The 16174-nt window shown below is 38.9% G+C and overlaps 1 protein-coding gene across 2 annotated transcripts in view; it reads left to right on the top strand.

The window, feature by feature from the left end:
• Window positions 1-16174, top strand: part of MACROD2 (mono-ADP ribosylhydrolase 2) — a 1127318-nt gene that overhangs the window by 1002490 nt on the left and 108654 nt on the right. For both annotated transcript variants that reach the window (XM_083369818.1, XM_083369817.1), the window contains exon 10: window positions 4545-4628. In XM_083369818.1, the coding sequence (XP_083225944.1) occupies window positions 4545-4628 (84 nt within the window). The remainder of the gene's footprint in view (window positions 1-4544; window positions 4629-16174) is intronic.

The raw sequence follows: 16174 nt of genomic DNA, 5'->3' as shown, positions 1-16174 counted from the left end.
TACTCTTTGATTGTATCATTTTTCATGCAATCTTGCTGATCTGGCTTAAACCAACAGGCAGATGTAGTTAAAACTAACCTACTGGCTTTAATAATTCGGTATCTAAAGGGTATTCTGTCTGTTTATGCAATGCTGCATTGTTAGAATAGTAAGATTTTGTGCATAATGCACCTTGTAAGATTTTCTCTACCTCTACACATGATGTGATTTAATGGTGCATGACAGGAACTGGATGTGCAGAGTTTTTGCCTTTTTGTCTGACTATTTTAAAATAAATAATGATACAGCAGCTAATTTCATATTGCAGTGCAATATTATGCATATGTATTCAAAAACAAGTCTTTTGGATATGTTCTCAAGAAAGTGCAGTATGTCTCAGACTGTAACCTCATACTGACTTGTTGTAAAAATGCATAGATACATATTTAGATCATTGTGACACTTCAGTATTAATCTGCCCTGAATTTCTTTATATGGTCTGAGCAAACCTTTATATCTTTAATTTACAGCAATATGAGTATTAAAGACTTTGTTCAGAAAAAGCTCTACCTTGACCCAGTTATAAATAAAAATCAGGAGTATGTTTCCAGAAACTGCAACATAAATGAGGAAGAACATTTGCCATTTTACTACGTGTGTGTGTGTGTGTGTGTGTGTGTGTGTGTGTGTGTGTGAATGTCCTGTTCCACATTATTGAAATGAAGTGTTACATCAAACCTACACAAAACTACAAAATCTATGTTTGATATATTTTTGAAAAGTTATAGGATACCGAGTTATTATTAATTATTACTCAAGGCACAATACAGATAAAGAACAAAGAACAACTGCTACAAATTTCCATCCAGCTAAATTACTTTAACAACCAATCCATAAAACCAACTTTCGGATCTCAATTTTAAAGGAACGTCGTACAACACTGAAATCGTGCATATGTTATAGATGCACACACATCTGTATAATTAATGCATATGTTAATTAATATTAATATTAACACCAGCTGCCTGCAATTAGTGCAGGTTCGCATCCCACCAGGCTCAAGGTTGACTCAGCCTTCCATCCTTCCGAGGTAGGTAAAATGAGGACCCAGATTGTTGGGGGCAATAAGCTGACTTTGTAATAATGCCGCTTGGGGGGCCGAAAGCCCTAATAAGCAGGCATATACATAGAATGAAGGCTATTGCTAAGCACATTGATTTGTGCTTCTTAGAGTGTAAGCCGCCCTGAGTCTTCGGAGAAGGGCAGGATATAAATGGGATTAAAATAAAAAAATAAAATAAAATAAAAATCTATAATGAATTATATAGAGTAAGCATAAACAATATCCATTGTAATGAAAGGTTGGTATAATATCCTGGGCCCACAGCTCATCGGGCCCTTCATTAACCACTAGTCAAACAATCAGGCCCCACGTTAACCCGCTCGTCGAATAAGAAAAAGCACTAGTCAGATTTTCAGAGAGGGCAATGGAAGGAAAGAGCCAATTCCAAAGTGCAGGAAGAAGTCTCTGACAGCCTGAGGATTGAGAGAAGACCCTGTTCAGAGGAGGGAAAGGAACCCTCAGGACTGTAAGAAGAAACAAGAGCGGATACTAGAGGGTGGCTGGAGGGCTCTGAACACTGAACACTGATAGTTTGAAATGAGCTCTGATTCAGGGCCAGCTCTCACTCTGAGGAACCCACAAAGAGGAGGCCACTTCAGAGAACCCTGTGTCTACATTGGAGTTTGGCAAGACTGGTGTGAGTGCAGTGCCTGAGGAGCAGCTGGAGACAGCAGAAGCTGAGTGATCTGATACAGGGGTCTGAACCTTTCATTCCTAACGCACTTAGGGCTGAGCAAAGGTCTGCATAGCTCCTGGCAAGGCAAAAATGTTCCTGCTGGTGATTTCTTGCATCTGATATAGAGGCCCTGTTTCAGAGCCGTTGCTAGCAAGCAATCCCTCGTTGGGAACACCTACTCCAATTACCAGACATGCTATTCATGGAAACTGTTCTTTTAGACCCAGACCCGCTGGTGATCTAACAATGGTGCTACTACTCTACCCTGGCAAGACTTCTGCCTGATGCTTTGAACTTTGCTTATTAGGAATTTACCTGTAAATTTGCCAAGGAATTCAGGACTGCTTGAGCTGTGTGTGCATCTGCACGCATGCCTTGTCCATTGCCGCTGCTGGTGCTCAATCCGAGTAAAGCCTTTTGAATTGTACTCCTTTGTATGCATGTCAGCAAAAGTTGGGAATAACGTAGAAGGTGCAGAAAAGGGAAGGAAGGAGGAACTGGAACAGCTGCCAGAAAAGTACTGGAATAATCTAAACGTGAACAACCAAAGGACATATCAATGAAGCCGTAGCCTCCAGTGGTCATTATTACCACTATGGCTTTTTTGGCTTCATCCTCTTTGAGGTGGCCCAGTCTTCTGGTCAAATTTCATAGGGAAGGTAGATTCAAGAGTAAAGACCATTTCCTAAAAAAATAAACCAGCAAAGAGAGGAGATGCCAAGTTTCTGACTGCTTAATGTGAGGACCAAGCTGAGTCAAAGACTCTTAAGAGATCTAGGTCACTTCCAGTTTTATAACAGTAATGATGCCCAAAATACATAAAATAAGCACCTATTGTGGCAAGATAGGTGACAATGCCACTCCAAATAGGGCCTCTTTTAATTTCACTAACTGGAGTTAGTGATAAATGAGTTTCCCATTCCCATCATAAATAATACATTTTACAGCTCAGTCCTAATAATAATTACTCTGAAGTTAAAGTTCCTTTAATTTGATTACTTTAATTTGTTTACCTATGAAGTGCACTCTGTATTGAAGTCAAAAGTTTGGGAAGTATCTGTTGATATTATACATGAAAATATATGACTATACTGGATAGATTTTTAATTTTTGAAACAACTTGCAGCCTGCTAGGATGAGTCCATATATTCTATCATTTCTTTTGTTATCTACAGTATTAATAAGATCAGTATTTTGCAGAGACCTGTAGATTTGTTAACTATGAAACGGTTCTCTTCTACCTGTATTCTCTTTCTCTGTCTCTCCATCTCTCTTCAGCTCTCTCCATCTCTCTCCATCTCCATCTCTCTTAACTGTTTTTTGTTTTCTCTTAATCCAAACATTATTTCTCACTGTGGAATCCTATGTATATTTATCTGAACATTAATCTTACCACAGTCAATTGGGGTTACAATACATTGCATTGCATTCTCTAGCATGATATCACTTTATATTATCTACATCTTAAGTAACAGGGATAATATATGCTTCATTTTTCTACTGTAGAACATGCATCTTAATCATCATTTTTTTTAAGTTTGCTATAATCATCTCTGTCTGTCTGTCTGTCTGTCTATATCAGGGGTGTCAAACTCAATTTCATTGAGGGCCGCATCAGCATTGCGGTTGCCCTCAGGGGGCCAGGTGGGCATGGCCAGGGTGGCCGTGGCCTAGTAGGTGGGCGTGGCTAGAGTGTGTATGGCCTACTGGGTGGGCGTGGTCAGCTCTACATCGTTCACATCAAGGGTGCCTATGGGGGCCTAGGCAGGAGTGGGACAGATCTGAGGGTCTCTGGCAGAAGGAGGGTCTCTGGGCCGGGCCAAGGCAGTGGGGGCCGTTCCCTCACTGTTTCCAGGATGGCTTTGTGGGCCACATGAAACCACTTTGTGGGCCAGATCCGGCCCCCGGACCTTGTGTTTGACATGTCTGGTCTATATCTATCTATCTATCTATCTATCTATCTATCTATCTATCTATCTATCTATCTATCTATCTATCTAGATTTTGTACTATCAGAGTCAGGTGAGCATTAATTAATTGTTCATTAATCTATTGTAATATGTATGCAGTATATTTATTATTTTCACTTTTATTCTAGTGTCCAGCAGAGTTTGACATAACTCAATTCTGATGAGTTATAAATCTGTCCAAGATTATTGATTTCTCACTATCAGTTGGGAAAATAGTTTTTTTCTTTTATCAATATTTTACAAAAAATCAGGTATAGTTAGGCTATAGCCCATAAACTGGCTGTATATTCCTGCTCTCTGTCCTGAACAGACTGAGGTCACTGTCCCTCATCTATAATCTGCTGAAGTTTTTGAAACTGCATTCAGACAGCACTATTATACATTTAAAATAGAATCTGTTTCACAGTGCAAATAAAGTCCATAGTTTATAAAGTAATTACTGTAAACTGTATGTAATAATCCAATGGCACAGGCATAACCTAGATTAAAAGTAAGAGAGAATATAATTATTGATATGTGCAGTTTAATAACTTTTGAAATATGACATTCTGGACCAGCCTAGGGCTCTTCCTAGCTGCGATAATAGCACAGGAGGCAAAAATCAATCTTCACAAAGCTTAAAAGTATAGTGATTTTTCTCCCAGAGCAAAATGGAGGTGCAGTCAATTTATTTTTCCAATACCTTACACATTCCTGTTTCGTAATTGTAATAATGTTCATCATCATCCAACTTCAAGCATTATAATCTCAGCCTTTGAGAATGAACATCTCTTTCTGACCTTTTTTGCACTTGCAGAAGGAGCTGAGAAGAAAAGTCGCTCTCCTTCGCCCGTGAAATGCAAAGCCAAACTGTCTGAGAATCTGGAGGAGGATAATGAGGGTAAGTAGGAATCAACCCCTCAACAATCGCTCATCTGCTTTTTTAAAAAAAATCTGGATGGTAAGATCTCCTTCATTATTCAATTATATATTCGTCAGCCTATTAGACGTTATTCCTAGAGTGCTCATATTTACAAGCTCAGGTGCAGCTGGGCCCTGGCTTTGCAAGCAAAGTAAGATATTTTCTAACCTTCCTACCTATAATGTTGCCCCCTGGTTGTGTAATGGTGAAATACAATATTTTCTAGTATGAAAAATGTTCACAAATGTTAAAGTATTCTTTGGAATGAAATAGCTTTGAAAACCAAATGTATGGGTTTCAATTGTAGGACATAGAAAATAGCCAGTTATGCAAAACATACCACAATTTCAAAATAGGATTATTTTTGATGATGGCTCTAGTGAATCTTTAGTAAGAATGGTGTTGGGTGCATTTGCGTGTTGCATGGATTAGTACTGCATGCATGAACAGAAAACATTCCATGCTAAGTCATCTCGCCTTTTCATCCATATGACCAGAAGAGGCAAAAAATCAGAAACTGACCAGAAGATTCCTGACTGGTATAATATGCAAGCTAAGAACAATTGCTTAAGAAAATATCACATTAGCTACTGAAAAAGCCAATATCAACCCAAATTTGTTTTCAAACAATTTATTGTTGATTGTAGTTCCCACTGTATATGAAGTAGGATATGCAAGAATTGTGGATATCTAATTTAATGAAGAGAAGGACTGTCTAGGGGTGACATGAGAGCAATGTTCCAATATCTCAGGGGCTGCCACAAAGAAGAGGGAGTCAAGCTATTCTCCAAAGCTCCTGAAGGCAGGACAAGAAGCAATGGATGGAAACTAATCAAGGAGAGAAGCAACCTAGAACTAAGGAGAAATTTCCTGATAGTGAGAGCAATTAATCTGTGGAACAGGTTGCCTTCAGAAGCTGTAGGTGCTCCAACACTGGAGGTTTTTAAGAAGAGATTGGACAACCATTTGTCTGAAATGGTGTAGGGCCATGGTGGTGAACCTATGGCACACGTGCCACAGGTAGCACGCAGAGCCCTCTCTGTGGGCACACGCGTCCTTGCCCCAGTCCTAGGCCCTCAGGTAGGTTTTATAAACCCTTTTCGCTTTAGGCCTCCCCTGCCGTGGGCAAAAAAAGAAAAAGAAAAAACAAAGTTTCAATCAATCAATCAATTTCAACTTCTCGTGGGGGAAAAAAAGATCTCGCAAAGTTGAAATTGATTAATTGAACTTTTTAGTCCCACCCAGTCTGCCATTACCACCGCGGCCACACCTGTCCAATTGGCCATACCCACCCAATGGGCCACACCCACCCGACACCCAACAATACATAAGTGGGTTTTGGGTTGCAGTTTGGGCACTAAAAGGTTTGCCATTGCTGGTGTAGGGTCTCCTGTTTGAGCAGGGGGTTGGACTAGAAGATCTCCAAGTTCCCTTCCAACTCTGTTATTCTGTTAAATGTCAAATCAGGGCATTAGCAGACATGAATCCTGCCAATCAATTGAGAGGGAAAGAGGCAGGAGGGAGTGAGGTTATGCTTTGGTGTTATATGTGAATCTAGTAACCACAATAAAATTATAGTTAGGTGTTACATTTGAATGCGAGCACTGTTATCCAAAAATTGAATTGCTTAATATAAAATTTGGCAAAGTCCATTGAGCTGTGCCTTCCAGATATTGTTATACTGAATCTTTAAGCATTTCTTAAGTTCTTGGTTAGAGCTGCAAAGGCTTATAGTCAAATAAAATTCATAGTAAAACCAGAAAATAAAATTTCCTGTATATTCTTCTACTGAGGCTTATTAAAGTTGACAAAGAGTGTTTGCTTTCAAAAGTTATTTCTGAGGAAAGGTGATTTTGGAGAAATGTTCTTATGTTGGAGTGTGCCATGCTTGCACTTGTTTTATAAGAGAGAGAAATGTCGATATGTTTAAAACGTGAGCCTCTATTATTTAAGACTGGGGATTTATTTGTTGAAATTTCAGTAGTTTTTTTATATATCTACATTTGACAATCTGCACAATTACTCATTTAAATCACTATGATTACCACCACCACTCCACTCATTCTCATTTTGTAGAGTACTGGGCCATTTCCTTAAGTTTAAGTGAGATGTATTAAGTATTGTAATACTAGGGATCTTGCATTAAAGCAGGGGTGTCAAACTCAATTTCATTGAGGGCCGCATCAGCATTGCAGTTGCCCTCAGGGGGCCGGGTGGGTGTGGCCAGGGTGGGCGTGGCCTACTGGCTGGGAATGGCTAGAATGCGTAAGGCCTACTGGGTGGGCATGGCCAGCTCTACATCGTTCGCATCAAGGGTGCCTATGGGGGTCCGGGCAGGAGTGGGACAGATCTGAGGGTCTCTGGCAGGAGGAGGGTCTCTGGGCCAGGGCCAAGGCAGTGGGGGCCGTTCCCTCGCTGTTTCCAGGATGGCTTCGCGGGCCACATGAAACCACTTTGCGGGCTGGATCCGGCCCCCGGGCCTTGTGTTTGACATGTCTGCATTAAAGCAATGTCATACATTACATTAAATGAAAGATATTTTATTTTTCATAAACAGCTTGGTAGAATTTGTGACTGGCAATCTCCCCCAACCTTCTTATCTTAATGATGCAAGGAGTACAATCACTGATAATGTGGCCATGAGCCATGCTTACTGGATGAAATGATGAAATCTGTAGCCTATGATCTTAGAGGATTGTAGGGTAAGGAGGCCTTTAGAGTTCAATATATCTGGAGCTGCTTATCTGTCTTTAATGAACAAGACACCATGGAATACCACACATGCGTTTTGCTTGGCGCATGCTATCCAAAGCACATGATTTAACTGCAGTATCTTTAGCCCATTAGACAGATACCCTGTTTGTATGTATCATGTTGTTAGAGAATAGAAGTAATGGATGGGTTACTTTAATCAATACTGAAAACAGAAATCAGCCAATCACCTTTAACATGCTTAGCCATGAATTGACTTCTTTGCCCTTTAGCATTTACCGTATATTCAATATGAGATTTGTGAAATATTATCGAGGAAGAAAGAGATGTAAACACACTGACAGAAGGTTGTTTTCACTGCTCTCATAGAGAGCCAGTTTCAGTCTTTCGTTTCAAGCAACTTTACTCAACATCTGTACAAAGCTTGAAAAAGCAATGGACATTTATGTTGCAATTATTTCTATTGTTTGTATGGAGATAAATGTTTCTGGGGGGGGGTTTCTCCTCTGTTACAAATATCTGGGGGAATAAGACATCTTAGTGAACTTTTGCCTTTTTAAAACTATATCTAGTCGCCAAGCTGTCCATCCATCTATGCATCCATCCATCCATTCCTCCATATGGCCACCCTTTGTACCAAAGTGACTTTAGGTGGCTAACAGGAATAAAATACAATATAAAACTATTGTTCCCAATATCCTTATTGTAACCTAAAATATACACAACTTGCAATGATCAGGAACAGATGTTAAAAGAATATGCCCAGAGGGGATTAAACGTAAATACACATTTACTAGTGTACTTAAACAGCACCTATGCAAAATATCTTCATCAAAATATCTTCATCACTGAGCCTTGGTGGAGCAGTGGGCTAATGCCTCCTTAAGTAACACCAGCTGCCTGCAATTAGTGCAGGTTCGAGTCCCACCAGGCTCAAGGTTGACTCAGCCTTCCATCCTTGCGAGGTAGGTAAAATGAGGACCCAGATTGTTGGGGGCAATTAAGCTGACTTTGTAATAATGCCGCTTGGGGGGGTGTGAAAGCCCTAATAAGCAGGCATATACATAGAATGAAGGCTACTGCTAAGCTTGTAAGCTGCCCTGAGTCTTCGGAGAAGGGCGGGATATAAATGGAATTAAAATAAAAATAAAAATAAAATTGTGGGAGGAAAATTTCCCAAAACTAGATTTTTCTCATTATTTTCCCTTTCCCTTTTATATTTTTTTTAAAGCATCCAATCAAATCCTTTCTCTTCAATAAAGTAAATTTTATAGATATCTTGAAAAGGACAGTTTAAATGAAGATAAAATACCACAGAAAGAGCCCCTTGGGAAGTGCCAAGAAACAAATGTGGCCACAAAGCATTCCCTTTTTAATGCAAAAATATACTTACAGGAATTCATTTTCTACAGCCTGTTTAGACTTTAATATTTTATTTTCTCTTTTGACAGTATCCATTTATCTTGAAACACTATAACCAGGTTCCAAATTTGCCTTTCTTCTCTTGAAACTGTATTGAATACAGTATTATCACATAGAATTGCTAAAAATCATATTATGATTGCGAAATAATTCAGGGAAGCACAGAATCATGAGAGCTTTATGTCCAAACCTGTGCTCAGTGCAGACGTGTCAGACTTATGGCTATTTAGCCTTTGCTTAAATACATACAAAGGTGAGCTAATCAGCACTATAGATCAGGGGTCTCCAAACTTGGCAACTTTAAGATTTGTGGACTTCAACTCCCAGAATTCCCCAGCCAGCATGTGATGGCTGGGGAATTCTGGGAGTTGAACTCCACAAGTCCTAAAGTTGCCAACTTTGGAGACCCCTGCTATAGATAATTGATTGCATTATCATATGAAAGCGCTTGTACTGTTGGGAGTCTTTTACAACATTCACTTTAGAATCCTCCTTACTTTCTAACTTTATTCTGTGTTCTGAAGTTTGGAATGCTAGAATATAAGTCTTGATCTTCTGTGGAACATCATGTTCTCATATTCTCAATGAGTTTTTCTAAGGCAGGGGTAGGCAACCTTGGCTCTTTTATGATTTGTGGACTTCAACTCCCAGAATTCCTGAGTCAGCATGGCTGGCTCAGTAATTCTGGGTATTGAAGTCCACAAGTCATAAAAGATCCAAAGTTGCCTACCCCTGTTCTAAGGCTAACTTTTGCCTTTAATCTCTCTTGTAGGACCTAATCTCTTGTTTAGCCCCATTACCTTTCTCTCAGCCTGTTTTATTTTATCCAAATCCTTTTTAAAGCATGTTGTGCAGAACTGGGCACAGTATTTGAAGTGGGTCTGACCATTGCAGACATATAGTGGAATTGTCTTCCTATGACATTGAAACTCACATCCTGTTGTTGTAGCCCCCCCCCCAAAAAAAAATCCTCTTGCCTTTTTACCAGCCACATCACACTCCTGATTCATACTTAAGTAGTGAAGCGTTTACAACTTCAAGATCCTTTTTGCACATATTATCTACAGCCAAGTATTACCTGCCCCGTATCCCTAGGTTTAATTATTTTTTCCTAAATGAAGAACTTCACATTTGTCTGTATTAAATCTCATTCTGTTTTTTTCCAGGCCACTTCACTAACATTCTAAGATCATTTTAAATGTTCTGTCTTCCAGAGAATTAGGTATCCTATCCAGTTTGTGTCATCTGCAGATATGATAAGCATTTCTCCATCTCGTTGTCTGTGTCATTAATGCAAATGTTGAAATGTATTAATCTGGAGATCAAACCTTCAGTAAGGAATCATTGATGAGTACTTTCCATGAATGGCTTCATGCCAATAATTCATCTCTCTTTCTAGATGTGCCATCTAAGTTATACTTTAGCTTGCTAATTGGAGAGTCATGAGATACTTTGATGAAATCATGTTATATGAGTTGTGCATTATATTCACAGAATTTACTAAGGAACTTACCTGATCTAAAACTGGGGAAAAATAGTTGCCAAGATTTGTTCTTGACAAATCTGTGCTGATTCTAGTAATCACTACATTATGCTTGCAAATTATTTGCTTTATGACTTGTTCTAAAGTCTTCCCAGTTAACAGTGTCAGACTGGCTGATCTATAGTTTTCTGGAGCCTTCTTTCTCTGTTTTTGAAAATAAGGACATTTGCTTCCTCCAGTCATCTGGTACTTCATCCAGGATGTTCCAAAGATTATGAATACAGCTTTTGTTAGCCCATCGGCATGCTATTCCCTACTTTAGGATGCTATACAGTAGTGGCCAAAATTGTGGAAAACTTTTGGAAAAAGTGTAGAGTAGAAATGCCACCTTTGGTTAAGTTTCCACCAATTTTTCTTCTAATTTGTTTATAACTGTACCCTTGTTCACTTAATATTACTATTTCACATCGCTTTCTGGGCAACCAATCAACTCTTTGCACCATTACTTTAATTTTATTACATTTTACAAGCTCAATAAATAAAAGAACACAAAAAAACAACCAACTTGATAGCAATCACATAACACACTGACAAATGTCCTCCTCTCAACTTCAATACATGACATCAATAACTGAATCCTACTGTGATCTGATTGGCTCATTGCCAATGAGTCCTTCGGGAGATAGGGCAGCATATAAGTCAAATAAATAAATAAATAAATAAATAAATAAATAAATAAATAAAAAACAAGATGACACCTGATTGGCTCTCTTAAACACTCATGCTCATTGGTTACAATCAGATGAAGGAAAGCTACCTGATATCAACCTTAAGCAAGTTGTGCTTCCTTTTTCTGGTTATTTGGCTATAGCTTTTCATAGAATACAGTACAGATAATTGAACAAACATTGTTGCATTACATTCTTGATTAAATTATCTTTCCATTGATATATAATTTTATGGCACTACTCCCCCAAAAAGTGGTGTTATTAGTGTATAAATGGTGTTATAACCTCAAAAATACACTTTTCCCAAAAGGTTTCCACAATTTTGGCCACTACTGTATGTCTGGCCTTGAAGATGTCAATTCATTCAAGGTGAGTAGGCTCTTTCAGCCCTATGCTTCAAAACTGAGAAATGGAATGCTTCTCCTCTTCTCAGAGAAGACTGAGCTGAAATATCAGCTTTTTCTTTGTTATCTGGCTTTCGTTTGTTTTTTGTTTTTTTGCGGGGAAGAGGGTGCGTTTGCAATTTTCAGTCAGTTCCTGATAAGTGTGTTTCTTTCAGTGTGTTTTTTTTTAAACACAACTGCAAAAAGAAAAATTAACATCCTTCATCTGTCATATCTCATTCTGAACTTAATTTTCCTGGCATGATTGGTATAAATCCAGTGTGCCTCTAAGTCTTGTTCCTTAGTAAACTGTCCCTATTCCCCTTCTAATGTAGATCCTTCTTCATTTGTATATTTTGTTTAAACTTCATTTACCCGCATTGGGTTCTTTAACTGATTTTTCAATTTTTTCCCCAAGTGGTATTGTTTTTAACATCAGTAGGAACTTCTGCCTCTCTTACAGTTCTTTGCCCATTAGTTTCTCCTGCCTCAGGGGAGTAATCCTTACCCACTGTTTATTAAAACCTGCAGTTTTGAAGTCTAAGGTAAGGGTCTCATTAGATCCAGTTTTATTTTCCCTTAATATTAAGCGTGACACAGTTGTTCTGCTTCTTACTTTTTATCTACAAGGTCTTCTCAATTGGCTAGCAATAAATTAAAGACAGCTAAGTCATTCTGCCTTCTTCTGAAGAATGTTGTAAACAAGATAAGACAGGAATTTTATTCAAGAACCATGCTTAACTCTCCACTAAGGTAAGGAAATTAATGTCCCCACCATCAGCACTGTTTCATGACTTTTTGAGAGATCTGCATCATGCTTTTAGAAAACATAACTTAAACATTTTAACCATGTATAGGTTATTATACACATCAGGTAAACAAAAGCAAAGGTTTAAAAAAAATTGACTCCCACCTTCAGCTGATCTAAAATAAGATGTGGTATTCATGGCTGCCAATGTGCTTGTGGTTACAATTGGAGGTATCCACTGGACTTTCTGTCCCAGCTGATATTTTACAATTTTAAAAAAATCAAATAATGAAATTAGCAGATGGGAAAGCAAAGTGCAAGTGTTCAGTATAATTTCATTGCAGAGAGTCCCTCTGTTCTCACCACATGCACTCATTTGTATTTTTAGAACATTTTTTTTAAATGGCGTGTAACTGTCTCCCCAGTGGTAAAATTCAAATATGTGAACAACCGGTTCTCTGTGTGGATGCCGCTTCTAGAAGTCCATTCTGGGCCTGGGCAACAAAAAATTAGCCACCGGTTCTGCCGAACTGGTGCGAACTGGCTGAATCCCATCACTGTATCTCCCCCTCCCACATAACTGCCTTGTTCAGAAAGAAATTTTGAAAGTTATAAAGGTAAACCAGGGTAGTAAGGAATAGCATGTGGGAAGACAAAATAGAACTCTAGTAAATTGTTAGATCTCCTGTCATCTAAAGTCAGAGTACTTTTAACAGGCCTCAGAATTCTAAATTGTACCACCATCTTCCCTTTCCCCCTGAATGGAGGACTCTTGCACTTGTTAATATGGTGGAGGAGAAACTCAGAGCAGACTCAGACAGCACATCACCTGTTTGGTTTGGTCCTGCTCAGAGAAAGGATCTGTTAGGTATTGTCTCAGCTGCAAATATAATTAGCAGGGCAGCGTTATCTCAATCGGTTCTCTGTGTTTAGACACTATGTACAATTAAGCTGATTCTATGCTATTAACATTTATTTATTGGAGTATTTAATATCCATTTCATGACGTCCAAGGCCAGAAGACACAGGAATCAATATTAAACCACAAAGACAATCAATGGAAAAGAATATATCATCTGGATTAAAGTTAGCATAGAAGATTTAGTGCTGTCTCTGCAGCAAAGAGAGGGAGGGAGGGAGGAGTAAGAAGGAAGTGTTTTGTTTGAATGCATGTTTCTAATATGAATGAGCTTTAAAAGGGATATCTATATAAATGCATTTGCATAGATAGATCCACACATCTGTGAGCCATGAGACACATGCAATATGAAGAATTTTAGCTTTAACATCCTCCCCCTTCCTCTTTTGTAGAAATAAAATAAGGAGCACAGTTACAGTTTTCCAAAGTGACTAATAGAATGTTGTCAGAAGACACTCATGTAAAGTGACAACCTGAGGTACCTCCAGGATACATATCTATCAAGGAATTCATCACATATTTCTATCCATTACCTGAATAACCCATAACCCCACAAGCTCCATAATTGTGCTGTACCAGAGATTTGCCAGTGATAGACATGCTTTATAAAATTTTAACACAGCCACTGCTTTAAATTATATTGTCTACACTTGGATTGCCATGCTGTTTGTGATGATGATGGTGATGATGATGACTTTTCACCAGACTTAATTTTAATTTCATCTTTTACTGACCTCCGCCTCTCTTTGCCATTCCATACACGAACTGGAAAAACTGTGTGCAAACAGCAGGGTTTTACTAATCTGAGACACATAAAAAGAACTGTCTTCCAATTACAAGCAGCACCGTGTTAATCTCAAAAATAGCTTCCACAACCTTGGTGTGAACAATGGTATAATCAGTGCAGCAGGCGGGGATGCTGAAGATAGGCATTTAAGTATATTTTCCTTTTCTCTTCCTCCCTCCTTTTCTCTCTCACAAATATTACTGGAAACAAACCCAGCAACCCCCCCCCTCCCCAAGAAATCCAAATTTTGATAATTCTGTTCCCTTCATGGCATATCATGCATAATATATATCTCCATAACAATGATAATAAGTTCCATTATTATTATTATTATTATTATTATTATTATTATTATTATTATTATTATTATTATTATTATTATTATTATTATTATTATTATTATTATACTTTAAACCCTGTATGACACTGTCTCACAGGTGGAAGATTTCTATTTTTAGCTTTTAGGAAGATAAAAAGATGCTTTTTAAAGACAAGTGCCTTTAGCCAGAGGACTTCTTATATAATTAAGAGGCTGGGGTTTTTGTTTCTTCCAAAAGAAATTGAGATCCAGTATAGTTTATGTCATGGTTCTGATAGACGAAACCCATCAAAAGAACTCTGAGGCAAAATTCTTCCTTAAAGAACATTTTATTCAGGGAAACAAAGTATCAACACTACATAGTTGAACCCAAAAACTAAATTCCCTTCCCCCGATACAAAGTAACAAAGTACAATTCCCACCCCCAATAAACTGTCATTAAACACATTCCCCAATTAGCTTCAAGTGAGGGCTTTCTCCTCAGCCCGCGAAACGTTATCAGCTCATGCTTGAGTTCCCACAGCAGCATTATTATTATGGCTAGGTGAGCTTACATCCCAAGCCCCACCCCTCCCCCGCTGCAGCTGAATTCTAAAAGTAAGAAAAGCATGTTAAAGGAGAAGAGAAAATGGCTGCATTTTCATCAGTTGTCAGAGCAGGAGCATCCAAGGTTAACAGGATTGACAGTTTGTGGCTAAATGGGAGAAATTGATTTTTTTGCTGATTTCCCCCCCCCCCCCCGGTCTTGGGGCCAAGGGCACCTCTAAAATTTTGAGAACATAGTACCCACACAAAAGGTTTATCACACATTGACATACATCAAGGTAGTCCTCAACTTACAACGGTTCACTTGGTGACAGTTCAAAGTTAACAATGGCACTGAAAAAGTGACTTACAACCATTTTTCACACTTATGACCATTGCAATATCCCCATGGTCACGTGATTTACACTTGTATGCTTGACAACTGACTCACATTGATGGCAGTTGAAGTGTCCCGGGGTCATGTGATCCCCTTTTGCGACCTTCTGACAAGCAAAGTCAATGGAGAAACCAGATTCACTTAACAACCACGTTACTAATTTAACAACTGCAGTGATTCACTTAACAAACGTGGCAAGAAAAGTCTTAAAATTAGGCAAGCCTCACTTAACAGCAACATATTTTTTTGGATTCAGTTGTGGTCATATGTTGAGGACTACCTGTATTCATAAATCACATGAAAGGTGAAATAGCTTTCCAGGATACTATTTACTGTGCCTGGGTGAGTTTTCCAGCGTATAAATCTACTGCAATAGTACTCCGATTTGAGTTTTGTCCAATTTCTTCTTGTTGTTATTTAGAGAATTTAAAAATGAAATTAAAAATTAAAACAGAAAAATCAAGTGGAGCAAAGCTTGATGGACCCCAAAGAAGATATCTAAGAGTATGTTGGTTCTGCAAGCATCATGCTGCCTACTCCTTTTCTGGAGAGATCCAAAACATGGAACAGGTTTTTAGAAGGATACGGTGGCACAGCCGGTTTAATGACGTTGGAACTGCCAGGCCAGAAATGGACTCCACTCTAGGAGCTTGAGCCTGGCTCCACAAGACACTGCACACTCCCTGGCTCCTGCCCACTCAGCAGTTTGAAAGCATGCGATATTGCAAGTAGATAAATGGGTACTACTTCAGTGGGAAAAAAACTAGCTGCATTCATGTGTGCAGAGAGCAGAAGCTGGTGCTGGATCTGGATCTGGATCTGGCCAGACCTGAGGCAGCACAACACAAGGCGAGGCAAGGTGAGACCGGCAAAGGAACCCAGAAGAGCCAGCAACCCAAGTGCTGCTAGTTACCTGGTGTAGCTAGTTTGCCTCCTGTAGTAGGCAACCGAGTGCTGAACAAAATGGCTTAGATCTTTGTTAAGTTTATGGAACCCAAAGATGCTGTTTCACGAGGCAACTGGACTTTCTTGTTTTTCTTTGAAGACATTTGGTTTCTCAACCAAGACTGGATGGTGGGGAATGGAAGGATTTATGCTCCTT

The sequence above is a fragment of the Vipera ursinii genome (assembly GCF_947247035.1).
Source record: "Vipera ursinii genome assembly, chromosome: 1".
Classification (NCBI taxonomy): Eukaryota; Metazoa; Chordata; class Lepidosauria; order Squamata; family Viperidae; genus Vipera; species Vipera ursinii.
This window is presented reverse-complemented; position numbering and strand designations above follow the sequence as displayed.